Source organism: Cyprinodon tularosa, unplaced genomic scaffold, assembly GCF_016077235.1.
Source record: "Cyprinodon tularosa strain WSP-4 unplaced genomic scaffold, ASM1607723v1 ctg106, whole genome shotgun sequence".
Classification (NCBI taxonomy): Eukaryota; Metazoa; Chordata; class Actinopteri; order Cyprinodontiformes; family Cyprinodontidae; genus Cyprinodon; species Cyprinodon tularosa.
In genome coordinates, this window is record NW_024037849.1 from 747,152 (window position 1) to 762,561 (window position 15,410).

At 37.5% G+C, this 15,410-nt stretch overlaps 1 protein-coding gene across 1 annotated transcript; it reads right to left on the reverse strand.

Moving 5' to 3' along the window:
• Window positions 1-825: 825 nt before the first annotated feature.
• abhd8b (abhydrolase domain containing 8b) lies at window positions 826-14,769 on the reverse strand. The gene is made up of 5 exons (XM_038286459.1): window positions 14,449-14,769; window positions 5,796-6,599; window positions 5,404-5,574; window positions 3,543-3,759; window positions 826-2,105 (listed from the first exon to the last, which is right to left on the reverse strand). Exons 2-5 carry the CDS (start codon window positions 6,587-6,589, stop codon window positions 1,875-1,877), a joined length of 1,413 nt encoding a protein of 470 aa, XP_038142387.1. The 5' UTR covers window positions 6,590-6,599; window positions 14,449-14,769; the 3' UTR covers window positions 826-1,874.
• Window positions 14,770-15,410: the final 641 nt, after the last annotated feature.

Below are 15,410 nucleotides of genomic sequence, written 5' to 3' on the forward strand. Positions count from 1 at the left end.
CAAAATAATTTAAAAACCTTATAAAAACCTATTTTCATAAAAAAGGCTTTTTTTAGTTTTATTACTTAACCTCTTCTGTTAAAAATCTCACCAAATTAATTTGTTTGATGAAAGTACTGCATGCTTAGTTCATTTTTAAGACTGTAAACTGAAGATTACCAGAAAGTTTTAACCCATGTGACTAAAGCTAGAAAGTATGTTATTCTTATGGAATACCTAGGAATCATAGGGCATACTTTGATCTTCAACAGTGACCTTAACATACTTGTTTTAACTCCTCTACCAACCTTTAATTTATGGTTTAAAGGTATGGTGGAAGATTTTTGCAAATATTTGAAAAGACGCACCTTCTCCACTTAAAAAAAAGCATATGCATTACTGTGTACCTGCTCCATAGAGGGAATGCCTATTGAACACTTGCAAGAGCGTGCATGAGCCCATTTCTCCTCGTGCACGCTCTGTTTAAAAGTTGCTGTTTGCATCACTAATACAAGCTTACTTTCCAAAAGAAGATATGCATTTTTTTCCCTATGTCAGTTAAAATGGGGGCGTTATGTAAACATATCACCAGAATGATTGACAATTAGGAAGACCACTTATTTTGATGATCCACCCAGAAAAAGAACATCCTCCACTATACATTTAAGTGAGAAGATATTTTCTTTCATAATTTCCTGATTACACAAAACATGCATTAGGCTCACTGAAGGGCATTTACTATATTACATTTAAGGCTTGATATAGCTCCACCAGGGGATGCCAATAACCATGACTGGTCCAGGTTAATAATAATAGGAAATAATAATAGGAAAAAATTGGACATGCTTAAACTGCAGAATCCTCCACATTTAATTGTAAACGACACATAGCTGTTCAATAAAGGAAAAGTATTTGAAAATCCAACCAAAATTTAAAGACAACTGTATAACTTCTTTTATTCAACACATGTCCATAGGATACACATTTTATCATGAAATTTAAAGCCATTTGGTAAATATAGAATATAAAATTATTGTGAAGACATTATGTGAAGACAGAAAAAAATAATGGCTTTGTGTTTAAGCTTTAAAAAGAATATTTAATTTTTTTTAATCATTTAAATTGAACACTATAAAAAAGCACCACTTTACTGATTTGTAACCTTATCTTTCAAAGGTTAAAATTCTTAAAAAATCCTCAGCTAGTTCACTTCCTAAAGCTTTATTTATTAAAATATGGTTGACTGGACACAATCTAATAAAGCTGCAGATTTACTTTCACTTCTCTCCTGAGATCAGCATCTTTTTTAACAATACTCATACGTATCTCAGTAATGACAAGCGAGTACTAACATGTCCAACTCATATTTTTACAAGCAATTTGTGATGGTGCAAAAATATTCAACAGATTAAAAAATGTACATCTAAATCAAGCTACTGTAAAACTCTTCTGCTTTGTATTTTTCAGACTTTGCTTCTGTTTGTTGTGGCAAAGAAGAACACAGGAAGTAAATCTCTCTTATATTTACTCTGTCTCTCTTATAGCTTTGGAATAAAGATAAAAAAATTCTCCTATAAATAATATCCTGGATACACGAGACTGAGATGATCTTTTACAAAGTATCTGCACTCAGTCTCATAGATTGGATTATGAGCTCCGTTATTTGAGGAGAAGTTCTTGAAAGAGGCGCTGCTCCTCTGCATTGAAAGGAGTCAGCTGAGGTGCTTTGGACATCTCACCAGCATGCCTCCTGGCTGTCTTCCTTTAGAGGTTTTCAGGTTCAGGTAAATCAGCATATTTGGCTCTATATTCCATTCACACACAGCTCTGAGACACAATTTGCATGTTTAAACCTTGATCATTTCAATTCTTTAGTCTGATTCCTCTTGGTTGGATTAGTTTTGCCTGGCTGTTGCAGGCCTGACCTTGGCTGGCTCAGGGATGATGTTGTCTGTTTGGGCTTTGGCGGTCTCTGGGCGGGTTTTGGGCTCCTTCTTTGGCGGTGGAAGTGTTACTGGTTCCCAGAGGAAGTATTCGTGCAGGAGTGTGTTGACAGTCTCAGGACACTCCAGCATCACCATGTGACTGCCATCTTCCAAGACCTTTAGGAACGCCATTAGAAGAATCTGGAGGGAAAAAAAAGAAAGCAGCAGTTGCAGTCAATGCTCTTGATGAAACTTGACAACTCTGAATGTTGTGGCCTAACACTAGCCAGATTTCAGTAACATGATCTCCACTTGTTTTATCTATATTATGGTATTATGTTTTAATGTGTAAAGGAAACATTACTGGATCAGCTAATTATGGAGCATTTTGTGTTTCTGAATTTAAACATGTGGTAAAAGGTGGTTAAAATATGTAATTTTGTGCCTGTCATTTTGACAGTGTTTAGGTCCTTAATGACATCTTAGTCTACTTGAGAAAAATGAACAAAACAATCTAAAGTAGAAAACACCCAAAGCTAGAAACTACAGACTGTAGTAACAACCACACATTTCAATGCAGTCTACTGGGATCAGTAGAAGACCAGTAGAATAAAGATCTTTATTAGATAAACCAGCCATGAGTTTCCACTTCTTTACCAAATAGTTATCTGTGAACAGCAAAAATACTCAAAGGATATGTATGGGATATGACCTGTAGCATCATCCAACCCTTCATAACCCCATCCAACTGTTAAAGAAAAGCTTCCCCATAGCATGATGGTGCTGCCAATAGTGTGTTTCACAGTGGGGATGGTATGTTCAAGGTGATATGCAGCTTTTCATTTTGCTGTCATCCATTTAGAACACCTTCTTCCACATGTTTATTGTCTGCCTTTGGGTGTTTGTGGTCAACCAGTTTGTGTTTTTCAGTGTTTAGTCTTGTTTTTCTCCTAGACATACAGTAGCTATGGGCTCAGCTTTTACTGTAACTGTGTGCTCCCTTTCATCATTTTATGTGAACACTGGCTCAGAGCTTGTCGCTTAGGTGTTTATTTTCTAGACAGGGACACCTATGGAGCTGGTTTCCAGTTACCTTTTCTAACAGAGAAAGTTTTTATGGATCAATGCTTCTACGTTCTTTTGTATGCAGACTTCTTGCTCCTTGAACCACCAGTTAGCCTTGGTAGAAGGCTTACTGGTGCTATTTATAGCACCAATTAACAACATGGCATGTCAAGGCACTTCACAGAGATAATTCAGTGGAAAACATCTAATTTTCAAGGGGTTTCTTGGCAAAAACAACAATTATATAGATGACAGAAATAGAATTTAAAAAATAAAATAAAATAAGTACATGCATTAACTAAACTTTTGCAAAAAGTGCAATTGGATTTCAAGAAACATCCTGCTGGAGCTGCAGCCAACTGAAATATTTAGTGTTGTGATTAGCATAACCATCAAGTAGGTTCTGAAAAGTTGAGAGACTTTTTACCAGTCTGTCTGTATGATTTGATTGACTGACTCTGTTAAGTACCTTGAGATGACGTGTTGTATATAAATCAACTGAACTGAAAACTCAACTTTAACATGATCGGTCTCTCTATTAGTTCAGTACTCGGTGCCAGGATCAGTCCATACCTCAGTCATGCGCTGGTCCTCTTCTACTGGGACAAACTTGTCGTGCATGCCGTGAACCAGCAGGACGGGCACAGTGAGCTCGGCATGATAAACCTCGTCCCCCTCAGGCCAGTACTGACCGCTCATCATGGCACGCAACACAAATGACGACACATTGAAGGCATTGTACTCTTTCAGCAACTGCTTCTCCCTGGCACCCTGCCGTGCAAAGCCGGCCCTGCAGAGGCAGAATCAGAAATGTATCTGATTTAGAACTAGACAGATATGTCAATACACTGTGCATCAAAACACAGCTTTAAGTTTGGCATGACGTGAGAGTAACCAGGTCCTTTTATAGGCCAGTTAGGACACAAAATTGTTTCTATCATTGGTAGTGAGACTAGTCTACATGCATTTCTTTGGAATTTTTTAGAATTACATTTTAAACTGCATGAAGCGGTTAAAATGTTTTGTCTCCTTCCACATGCTTCTCAATAGTTTAGTTGAGAATAAGTTTGGAGTCATTTACTATGTGGATATTTGCTAACAACCTTTAATTTGAGATGTTCGCTTTGGTACTACCACATAATGATATCTCTTAGTTGTACAGTTAATTTTGTGCAACAGTACCTTCTATGGCAAATCACCTATACAACATGATGCTAGGGATGTGACTTTATCACACAACCCTTACTGCCATCATACAGACTCAGCTGTCTTTAATGCAGAAAACCCTTGTGGATCATGGTAGCTGGTGTTGCAGAAGAGAAACTCAGCTAACCCTGAAAAAGAGTTAGTAGAGCTACCTATGGTGGATGAAACTCCGAAGAGAGAAGAAGCATTTACAAGTTACAGCTATAAGATACAAAGAATCCCAGAATAAGTCACTGAGTTTATCCCTTTATATTATATTACCAAACCGTCACTGTAATTGAATAGGTTTTCACATTTTGCAGCTTCTGCAGCCACAGTGTGTTCTTCCCTCTATGAGGATTATATAAACTTTTTTTTTATTCATCCTAAAAGTGTGATTGCTTCAACATGAGAAAGGCATCATCAAAAATACGGTATTATAAAATATATGTCATATGTAAAATGAGCATGATCTAGAAAATCTACAGCAATCATTTAAGAAATATCTAATGACTCTGCAGCAGACAAACTTATTATGCTCTAAGTGTTTGGGGTTGGGAGACCTGTTTGCTTCTGTTAGACACTCCAAGGATTGGTTTTATAAACATGTTTTCTTTAATAATATTTTTGTCCTTTCAAAGCTGATTGGCTGGGCAGGAAAAGAAAGCCTAGAGATATGACCTAAGCCCTGCTTTATCTGCACACAGCCACTTCCATGCCCAATGCACAAAGTTGCTCTTTTAAGCCATCGTTTGTAATATTTTATTGAACCTTCTATTTTAGCTACTTTTTGGTTTGTTCTGTCTTTAAGATTGGGACGTGCAGGGAATGAGCTGCAAACAAATGTATCTTCACTGCTCCAATGATTCTTCATCCATTTATTAAAAGACCTTCTCTTAGTTTTTCTGTAAATACAATTTTCTATGATCACTCATTCAAATCGCCGCCACTGATCTTAACTGTATTTAAGCAATTCAATCTAGGAACCATAATAGCCTTCACTTAAAGCGGTGGATTCAATTAAGCAGATTCAGGTAAAATTACATTTTACCTGAATCTGCTTAATTTCAACATGAAATAAACCAGATCACTATCTTTAGAAGCACCAACATCACTGTCTACATGCATTACATAAAAATAAATCAAACCTTAGATAACAGACATGCCATAGAGGTGTTAAAACTATGTTAACAAATTATATAAGATACCTTAAATATGTACAGAGGACACAGATTAAAAGATGTCTCACTTGAGAAAGCTCCAGGCCAACAGTGGGGATAGGCAGTGAAGCACACAGGTGGGTAGGTTGAAGATGCTGCACAGACTGGGCTCCAAAGCTGTTGGACCACCACCATTGATCATCACCATCTTGTGAATCTGGTCTGGAAACTCGTGAGCCAGGAACGTACAGAACGACACGCTGGAGAGTGTGAACAAATGGTAGGTTATAATACGGAGTGGAAGAGACATATGGACATCTTATGGTCTCCTTAAACATAACTGTGCTTTTGGTGGGGTTATCTTTTACATAAATGCTGAATTTTTTTAAAGGTTTTCCATAAACAATATCCTGAGACTGTATGGATGATCCCTCTCTCTCCCTCTCCTGTTTCTATCTAAATGCTAAAGCTTGTGGCCTACCCGTATGAATGTCCAATGAGAATGTTCCTCTTCTTCGCATATCTCTTGAAGATTAGCCTCATATCCTCAGCCAGGGCGTAGAAGGTATAAGCTGCAGTTATGTGTGGAGATGAGCTTGCTCCATGACCTGCCAGATCCGGGGCAATCACCTCGTACCCGAGTCGGGAAAAGAAGTCCAGCTGGCTCCCCCAGATATCCAGAGACCCCCCCACCCCGTGGATGAAGAACAGAGCTACGTCTGCATGTGTTCCTTTGCAGCTGGATATCCTCCTCTCACAGTCAATCACCACAGAGCGCTTCGGCTTCCTCCTCCGTTTCCGGGGTTGCTGGGATTGCTCAGCCTGTCCTGCAGCAGGTGCTTCTCCTGCTGATCTTGTCTCTGAGGCCCCGTTGTTTCCAGCGGTGAGAGACTCTGACCGTGTCTCCGGGATGCTTACAGGAGGTGAAGACTTACGGCAGTCTGTCAGTTCAACCTCCACAGTGCTGTTGGGTTCAGTCTCTCCATTCTGGCAGGTTTTCAGCTCTGCACTCGCCCTCTCACCCAAGTTCTCAATGAACAGCTGTCCGTTCCTGTAGACTGTGATTTTTCTTTTGCAGCTCACAATCCCACCCAGCGAGGGTTCCTCCACCACTGGTCTGTCAGGGATGATGTGTCGAACCCGCAGCACACGGCCCGGTTTCACCTCCACAAACTCATAACCGTCTGCAGGTTCAGAGGTTTCTACAGGAACCACAGTATTGGCCGGTTTGGAGGTGAGGCAACAGAGGAGGCCTTCAATAAAGCTGGTCAGCATGGCTGCCAGACTGAATAGAAAACAGTCACAGAAAACATTATTATTATTAGTCAAACCCTTACATCTAACATAGGCATATTCATTTTGGGCCTTGAAACATTTAAATATTACTTTGTTGGATGGTTATATCATATAAACAGTTTTAACAAAGCAAAAATCAGGTGAATAATTTAGAATTAAAGGTTAATTTTCTTCTTTTCATACATTGTCAAATATATAATACCAAGCTCAAACAAAAATACAGTCCCTCTAATGTTATTGTTATTTTTTATTATTTAACTTCTATTTTTACCAGAAAATAAATCCATTGAGATTTGGAATCTCTCTTCATATAATATCCTGGCCAACCCCTGAAGTAACATTTAGGGGTCAACCTCTTTAGCCACTGTCAAGCTTCTGCCTTAATTCTGTTTGGATGATTTATTATTATCCTGTTTGGAAATGGTTAAATGAACCTAAACTGGTGTTTTTCTACACAGCCAGGTCTGGGCAGCAGTTTTAATTTTGGTTTGAGTCTTCAGAAGCTTAATGCTACCTTACGCTAACCCAGGCATGTTGAAAGTGGATCATCGATGGCTATCCTGTTTTGTTGGCTTCAGAGTTGCTAATTTTGATGATTGCAGTTCAGCAAAACCCTGTTAATGAGCTATCAGAGGAAGCTGTGCTGAAGAAGGGAAACCAAAACCTGCAGGGAAGCGACCCGCAAGGATGGACTTTGACATGCCTGATCTAACCCCTCCTTAACCAGCTCTGATGTACATTTTGAAACATTGTCCCATCAGACCACCAAACTGCATTTCAACCAACTAACTATTGATACAAATTCAAAGAACCTGACCTGTGCTTAAATACCCTGGTCATGGTTGGTATGGGCCTTTGTTAGTTTTTCCTGTTTGTGTTCTGGTAATGTCATTTATCTTTATTTTCCTCCTTCGATATTCAGTTATTTAAATTGTTAATTTAATTCTTAACTATTGTAGTTTACAGTAGCTCTTCATAATTAGTTTTCACCTTTGTATTAGTTTTTTTCTTTATTCTTTTTTATCCCTCTGTGCATTTTGGTTTATTCTCCTAGGTTGTTTTCTCTTACTTTATTAAGTTCCTTTTTTATTTAGCTTCATCTCGGTCTGTCCCCTAAGGCTGTGCTCTCTGTTTTTATAAATTACTCACCCTTAATCCCTCTACTAAATACTCTCCCTCAGCTGATCAAAAATCCCCCTGATGACACTCACCTGGCTTCAGTGTCCCTTAAATGGCTACATTTAATCTGCCTGCTTTTCTTTGTTCCCTGATGTTTTGCTTGGTTGAGCCCAGTTTAATCTCCATTTCTCCTGATGACATTGCTGTAAAGTTTGTCTTCATAATAAAACTTAGTTTTTATTTATCATCTGGTTCTTCTGCATTGGGTCAAAACAAAAAAACTTGAAAAGGGTGTTTTCTACCTTTTATTTCATCTGAGGATGTTAGTTTCAGTCAGGGGGTGGAAATTCTAACCAAATTGAGAGTTTAAGGTATAGTGGAAGATGTTCTTTTTCCAACAGAAGTTGGAAAAGAATATCCACGAGGTGTGCACAAGGAGAAATGGGCTTGTGCATGCTCTTGCACGTGTTTAATAGGCGTTCCCTCAAAGAAGCGGGTACAGGGTTGTGCATGTGCCTTGTTTTTAAAAGTGGAGAGGGCGGGTCTATTCAAAAATTAATGAAAATCCTCCATTATTCCTTTAAGTTTATGACTAAGACAGTCCTAACTTTAGCATACAGTAATCTCTACCTCATTGTACATCTATTTAAAACAACTAGTTAGAATGAATTTTACAAACTCTGACTATTTAGATCAAAGCATATTAATGTGTTAGAGTAGCCTAGTCAAAGTCCAGAAATTAAAACATACAGCTGAGGGGGAAATGATTAAGTTAGGAAAAATACGAGGAAGAAACTGAGGGAACCCATCTAAAAGTATGGAAATAAAGCTAAATTTAACTCAAAACACAACGAATTATGTAAGAGAAATAAACTAGAAAATAACATATAAATTTAAATAACAAATTTGACAAGCCCCGTATGGCAAAAGTAACAGGACAAGGCAAACATAACCTAAAATCTAATTGCAAATCTGCGCCAAGACTTGTACTTTCCTGTTCACCATCTCTCTCCATCCAGACTGAACTAGAACTATTTTATGAAGACAAATTAGTGAGGGTAGCTTACTGGCAGAGACAAACTCTTATAAATAACTGTGAGCATTGACTTATAACCACTGAATATAGAAGCAACACTCAGCTACTTTTAAAGAAATCTTTGAAAGCATTGGTTGTTTACCCACTGCTTTGCACCACTGTGTAACTTCTAACACATTAGACACCAATAAAACACATCACAATTGGAGGTTGCAATTAAAAAATGTCAAAGCATGCAAAAAAAGTAGACTTTATATGTTGTTGTTTCTGTGTTCTGTGTATACATTCTGCACAAAAACTCTCTTTATAACTATATTCTGATATATTTCCAAAATAGAAAATTACAATGTAAAGATTGTTTATCTTTAGAAATCATACAAAATAAACTTAGCAAAGCTTGGGTTTCACTTCCAGGTCCGGCATCTGTTTACAACTGAAACCCTTGTGATTTTCTAAGCATCACTTCTTACGGCAGCATTTAAAGATATAAATAGCTGCAGACAGTTATAGCTCCCTGAGTTAAAGCTATCCACCATGTGATCCTCTGTCTAACATTCAGTCAAACCTACAGGGCAACAAACAACCTTATCAGTTAGTTTTGGATCACAATAAAGAACATTCACATACTTAGCTATATCCTGACTCCATTAAAAGTTTATATCATATATTAATAAGATCAAATTAAAAATGTACATACATTGTAATGGTTTTCTGTACAGTAATGTTTCTCCAGCAAACAACATCAGAAACGGCTTTAACAGCTTCTTTTTCAAGGTTATTCACTAGTTTATTGATTAATATCCCCTCAAAAAAATGCACCCAGTGCAGTTCAGTCTCCTATAAAGCTCAGATCTATTTAGGTTATTTATCAGCCACAGAAGCAGCAAGTATGGTCTCCAAGTGTTTGCTGGTGACATTATCTTACCTCCCTGTTGGGAGGATTAAACTCTCTCTAAGTACAAACAACAAATCTTTCCATCTCATCTTGATGAAAAAAGAGTCACAGATGCCCTTGTTGCTGTTTCAGTTGCTGCATTTTTATTCTCTTTCCCTGCTGCTTTTATTTGGGGACTAAATACACATTGTGAAGCAGCCTTATTGATTTGCAGTCTAATTTGTTTCTTTTTCAGTCTGCACAGGCTTATTGTGTAGTGAGGGGAATCCTAAACAGATAAGCTTGTTTTACAAGAAACAAGAGGAAAAGGAGCCAAAGTCTCTATTTTTGAATGTTAAGTTAACCAGCTGTGTCTGTGTGGCCATACTTCTTCATTGAAACTTCTGTAAATATCTGATATCTTTAACTATTTGTGTTAAAGATGTTAAAGTGTCCAATCATTTTTTTAATTAGACCAGAATCTAGAAGTTAAAAGTATTGTTAGCTTACAGTATTTAATTGCAGAAACCTCACCAATATTTTTATGAAAGAAACAAGGTGTGTAAAATAAATAAATAAAAGATCCATCTTAAAAAATGTAGGTGTTTTGCAAGTTTGGCTTGTTTAATAATAAAATAAAAATATTGCCTTTAGCATTCCAGTGAGATATGTTGTCTCTTTCCTTGATCTAAAGATGTGTTGTGTCGATTCTCAGCATCTACTGTAGGATATGGATAACTCCTCCTGGGTGTTTTAATGAAAACTGAAAGCCGGGGAGGGATTTTGACTAAAGATAAATCAATCAGTAATTTCTTGCATTAAGACGGTCAAAGAGCGTTAATTTAGCTAAATGTGTCCCATTCTTTATTGCACACCAGGGCCACAAAAAAAAATCCATAAGAAGGTCACTCCTGCCTTAACTTAAAGATGTTGCAAAAAAAACCAAACAAACATTAAACTTTTCATTTAACAGTCTGTCAATAACATCTATCAATCTAAATATGCCTGCACAATATTTCAATATATATCAAAGTATAATTGTATTTAATTTCAGTGATATTTCAATACATTACAGTATGAATACATCATTTGTCAATGACTGATGTTCCTTTTTTTATGAAGTTTGATGTGTCTTAAGGCAAATATTTATAAAATTGTATATCGGAGGAGTTTTATACTCATGGCAAAATGCTTGTCATACATTTGTATATGCATATGTTCTGGGCATTCTTGGAAATCTCTCTAAGGCTCTTTAATATAATGACATCGAAATTATATTGGATTGACCAAATTCAAGAAATTTATCATGATATAATCTTTGGCTATATCATCCAGCCTTAAATCTACACATTATTTACACTAATTTCTATTTACAGGTGCTGGTCATAAAATTAGAATATCATGAAAAAGTAGATTGATTTCAGTAATTCCATTTAAAAAGTGAAACTTGTATATTATATTCATACATTACATACAAACTCATATATTTCAGATGTTTATTTTGTTTAATTTTGATGATTACAAATGACAACAAATGAAAATCTCAAATTCATCATATCAGAAAATTAGAATATTACTGAAGACCAATAAAAACAAAGGATTTATAGAAATGTTGGCCAACTGAAAAGTATGAACATGAAAAGTATGAGCATGTACAGCACTCGGTATTTAGTTGGGCCTCCTTTGGCCTGTATTACTGCAGCAATGCGGCGTGGCATGGAGTCGATCAGTCTGTGGCACTGCTCAGGTGTTATGATAGCCCAGGTTGCTCTAATAGTGGCTTTTAGCTCTTCTGAATTGTTGGGTCTGGTGTATTGCATCTTCTTCTTCACAATACCCCATAGATTTTCTATGGGGTTAAGGTCAGGAGAGTTTGCTGGCCAATTAAGAACAGGGATACCATGGTCCTTCAACCAGGTACTGGTAGCTTTGGCACTGTGTGCAGGTGCCAAGTCCTGTTGGAAAATGAAATCTGCATCTCCAAAAAGTTGGTCAGCTGCAGGAAGCATGAAGTGCTCTAAAACTTCCTGGTATGTGGCTGCGTTGACCCTGGACCTCAGAAAACACAATGGACCAACACCAGCAGATGACATGGCACCCCAAACCATCACTGACTGTGGAAACTTTACACTGGACTTCAAGCAACGTGGATGAAGTGCCTCTCTTCTTTTCCTCCAGACTCTGGGACCTTGATTTCCAAAGGAAATGCAAAATTTACTTTCATCAGAGAACATGACTTTGGACCACTCACCAGCAGTCCAGTCCTGTTTCTCTTTAGCCCAGGCAAGACGCTTCTGACGCTGTCTGTGGTTCAAGAGTGGCTTGACACAAGGAATGCGACAGCAGAAACCCATGTCTTTCATACGTCTGTGTGTGGTGGTTCTTGAAGCACTCACTCCAGCTGCAGTCCACTCTTTGTGAATCTCCCCCACATTTTTGAATGGGTTTTGTTTCACAATCCTCTCCAGGGTGCGGTTATCTCTCTTGCTTGTACACTTTTTTCGACCACATCTTTTCCTTCCCTTCGCCTCTCTATTAATGTGCTTGGACACTGAGCTCTGTGAACAGCCAGCCTCTTTAGCGATGACCTTTTGTGTCTTGCCCTCCTTGTGCAAGGTGTCGATGGTCGTCTTTTGGACAACTGTCAAGTCAGCAGTCTTCCCCATGATTGTGTAGCCTATAGAACTAGACTGAAAGACCATTTAAAGGCTTTTGCAGGTGGTTTGAGTTAATTAGCTGATTAGAGTGTGGCACCAGGGGCCATCAATTTTGAACCTTTTCACAATATTCTAATTTTCTGATATGATGAATTTGAGATTTTCATTTGTTGTCATTTGTAATCATCAAAATTAAACAAAATAAACATCTGAAATATATGAGTTTGTATGTAATGTATGAATATAATATACAAGTTTCACTTTTTAAATGGAATTACTGAAATCAATCTACTTTTTCATGATATTCTAATTTTATGACCAGCACCTGTATGTTTTCCAGTTAGAATATGGAAGAGCATTACCACATTGAAAACCTTTACTATTGGGAGAAGGAAGCTATTGCAGATACAGTAAATCTTTTCCCTCTGGCCATAAACAAATAACAGAATGTTTAGGTATCTAGGTAATATCGTATCAGTTTCTCTTGAAACACATTATTCTAATCTGGACCGACATCTCCCACCAGGCAGGAAGAGGCTACCTTTAGGCTGTCATCAGTTGAGATAAGCAGAATTATAATGATCACAGTATTATATGCACTGTGAGCAAAACACATTGCAGCAAAAATTGCTTTTCTCCAAAATCTATTGAAAGCATGCTTGATGACTCCCTTGTAGATTCCATCCATCCATCCATCCATCCATCCATCCATCCATCCATCCATCCATCCATCCATCCATCCATCCATCCATCCATCCATCCATCCATCCAGTGCCTGTTTCAGGATTAGTGGGCATATTCAGCTAACCACCACCCCACTGGCAGCCATACAGCACCCCAAAAAAAGAAAATCCAATCAAGGAAAAGCAAAGGAAACCTAAACTCTATCTGATGTATACGTGAACATAGATAACTCTACTTAAAGTTCATAAGTTGTGGAGAAACAATCAGTTCAACAAGTTGAAGAGACTCTTTCCCAAGAAACTTCTGGACTTTTTAGAAGATCACAGGTTTCAGTGAGACCACAGAACCAGCAAATCACAAAAAGCCAGTCAAATTAGCACCAATCCTGATCAACCAGTTGGATTGCATTGCATAAAGTGTTTATTTTTCTGTTAGGCTTTACTATGTAAATCTGATTGTTGTGAGTTTTGCCTCCCCAATATTGGCATTCTTAGGGTAACTCTCTGTCAAATTTGGTTCATTGTCACTGATTCAGGATCTCAGGGTAGCCTGCATGGTTGCCATTCTTTTACGGCAGTTTAAGTCTCACATGCTGACAGATTCAAGAATTGTTTCCAAACTTTAAATTTCCCTGCAACTAAAACACATGTGTTTTACTTTGGTTGCAGTGCTACTGCTGTCATTGACTGTTAAAGGTTATGACATAACATCCCACGTGTTACACACAATCACAGCTCTGGTGCCCAGGAAAATGGCAAAGACTGCAACATAACAGTTAAACAACAATTCACTCAATGTTGATGCAAACCTGATTTGTAAAAAGTCACCAGAAATCAATTAAATAATGCTAGTTGTAATAATTATTTCTGTTTACTGTTATCATAAATGTTCAATAAACTGATATGTTTAGTTACATTGTTGACAAAAGATTGAGTACTAAAATTACATTTAGTTCACTCAAGTTCAGAAATGCATTTTTCAGACAAACTGTAATACCAAGTTTTTCAATTTACTTTAAGTAAAACTTTAATAAAACAAAATAAGTTTGTTTATGATATTTTAGATTACAAGAAAGTCCTTAACTGAATTTAAGACAATTTTTTTTGTTTTTATTTATAGTAAAAGTGTATTAAAACACAAACAATATCTTGGATTAAAAGAATATTCTGAGAAATAAATATAGCTGCAGTGTTGTGTGTTTTCCCATTTATTTGCCTAAAACACTGAATCCCATTTGAACAGAGTGATGTAATTTAAGCAAAAAGAAATAAAGAAATATCTCTATCTAAAGGAAAAATAAATGATAAAATCAAATGTAATATTTCATTTAAAGAAACAGTAAAATAATCTGCGTGTCTGGAATGGCCCCAAATCTGGTATGCTGAAAAGGCACTGTTGAATAAAACTAAAATATAATGCAATCTATTAATAAAACAAAAATAGAACTAAATTGAATCAGAAATCTTACCTTCATCAGGGCACTATCTAATGAAACCTTCTATGATCAAACTGGTGCCGTTTTTCTTATGAAGCATGGACGCTATAATCTGTTGTAGCCAATCCAATAATCTAATTTATTCTGGATTTCACTGGCCTGTTGGGAGCCACCATACGGCGACCGACCAGTACCAGCTGACAAAGTCTTCCTAAGCACCAGAGGTAAGTCCAAAATATCAGACAGGAGCTCCAGGCCTCTAGTTTCATAGTGGGACATCAAAGAAGGCGCTGGAAACGCTCCAGAACTCCTCTTCTGCATCAGCGGCTTTTAAATCCACCTGCTTCTAGTCTTTGCTACGCATGGGATTAGCTGCCCCCTGCTGGTGAAAGTGGGGAAATGGTTCCAACGGCTTGTGGGATTACGTTTGTTTATTTGAGAGACTTCTTAGAATATGGGCGCAGTAACATGTTGCCTGCCATGTGGTTGACGTGTGATCTGTTCAGGTTATACCCCACTCCTCTCAAGAGCCAGGGACCAGGTCCTTAAGAGGCCCCAAATGAGAGCTGCAAATAGAAAAAACAAAAACAAACCTGAAAATTTAAAAAAATGTTTGTATCCATAAGACATCTGATCAGCTATAAGTTTAAAAAAATGAAAGCAACAACTTTTCAAGTGTTGCTAATGATTAAAATGAGATCTATGTACATACAAAGTATTGTTATTACACTGTCAAAAGTACAGAGCAAAGAAATCCACTCTTAGCATTTAACCCATCCCCTTGGGGAGCAAGGGGATGCCATTGTGTGGCCCCCAGGGAGCAGTGTGGGGTTAAGGGTCTTTGCTCAGGGACCCAGAGTGGCAGTCTGTGGGAGTGGGGCTTGATTTTAAAACATCTGGATTCCAAGTGCAATTCCCTAACCACTAGGCCGCCCTCCCCATACTGTTCAGTATAGAAAAGATTTGGAAAAAAAACAGGGTTTATAATAAGAAAA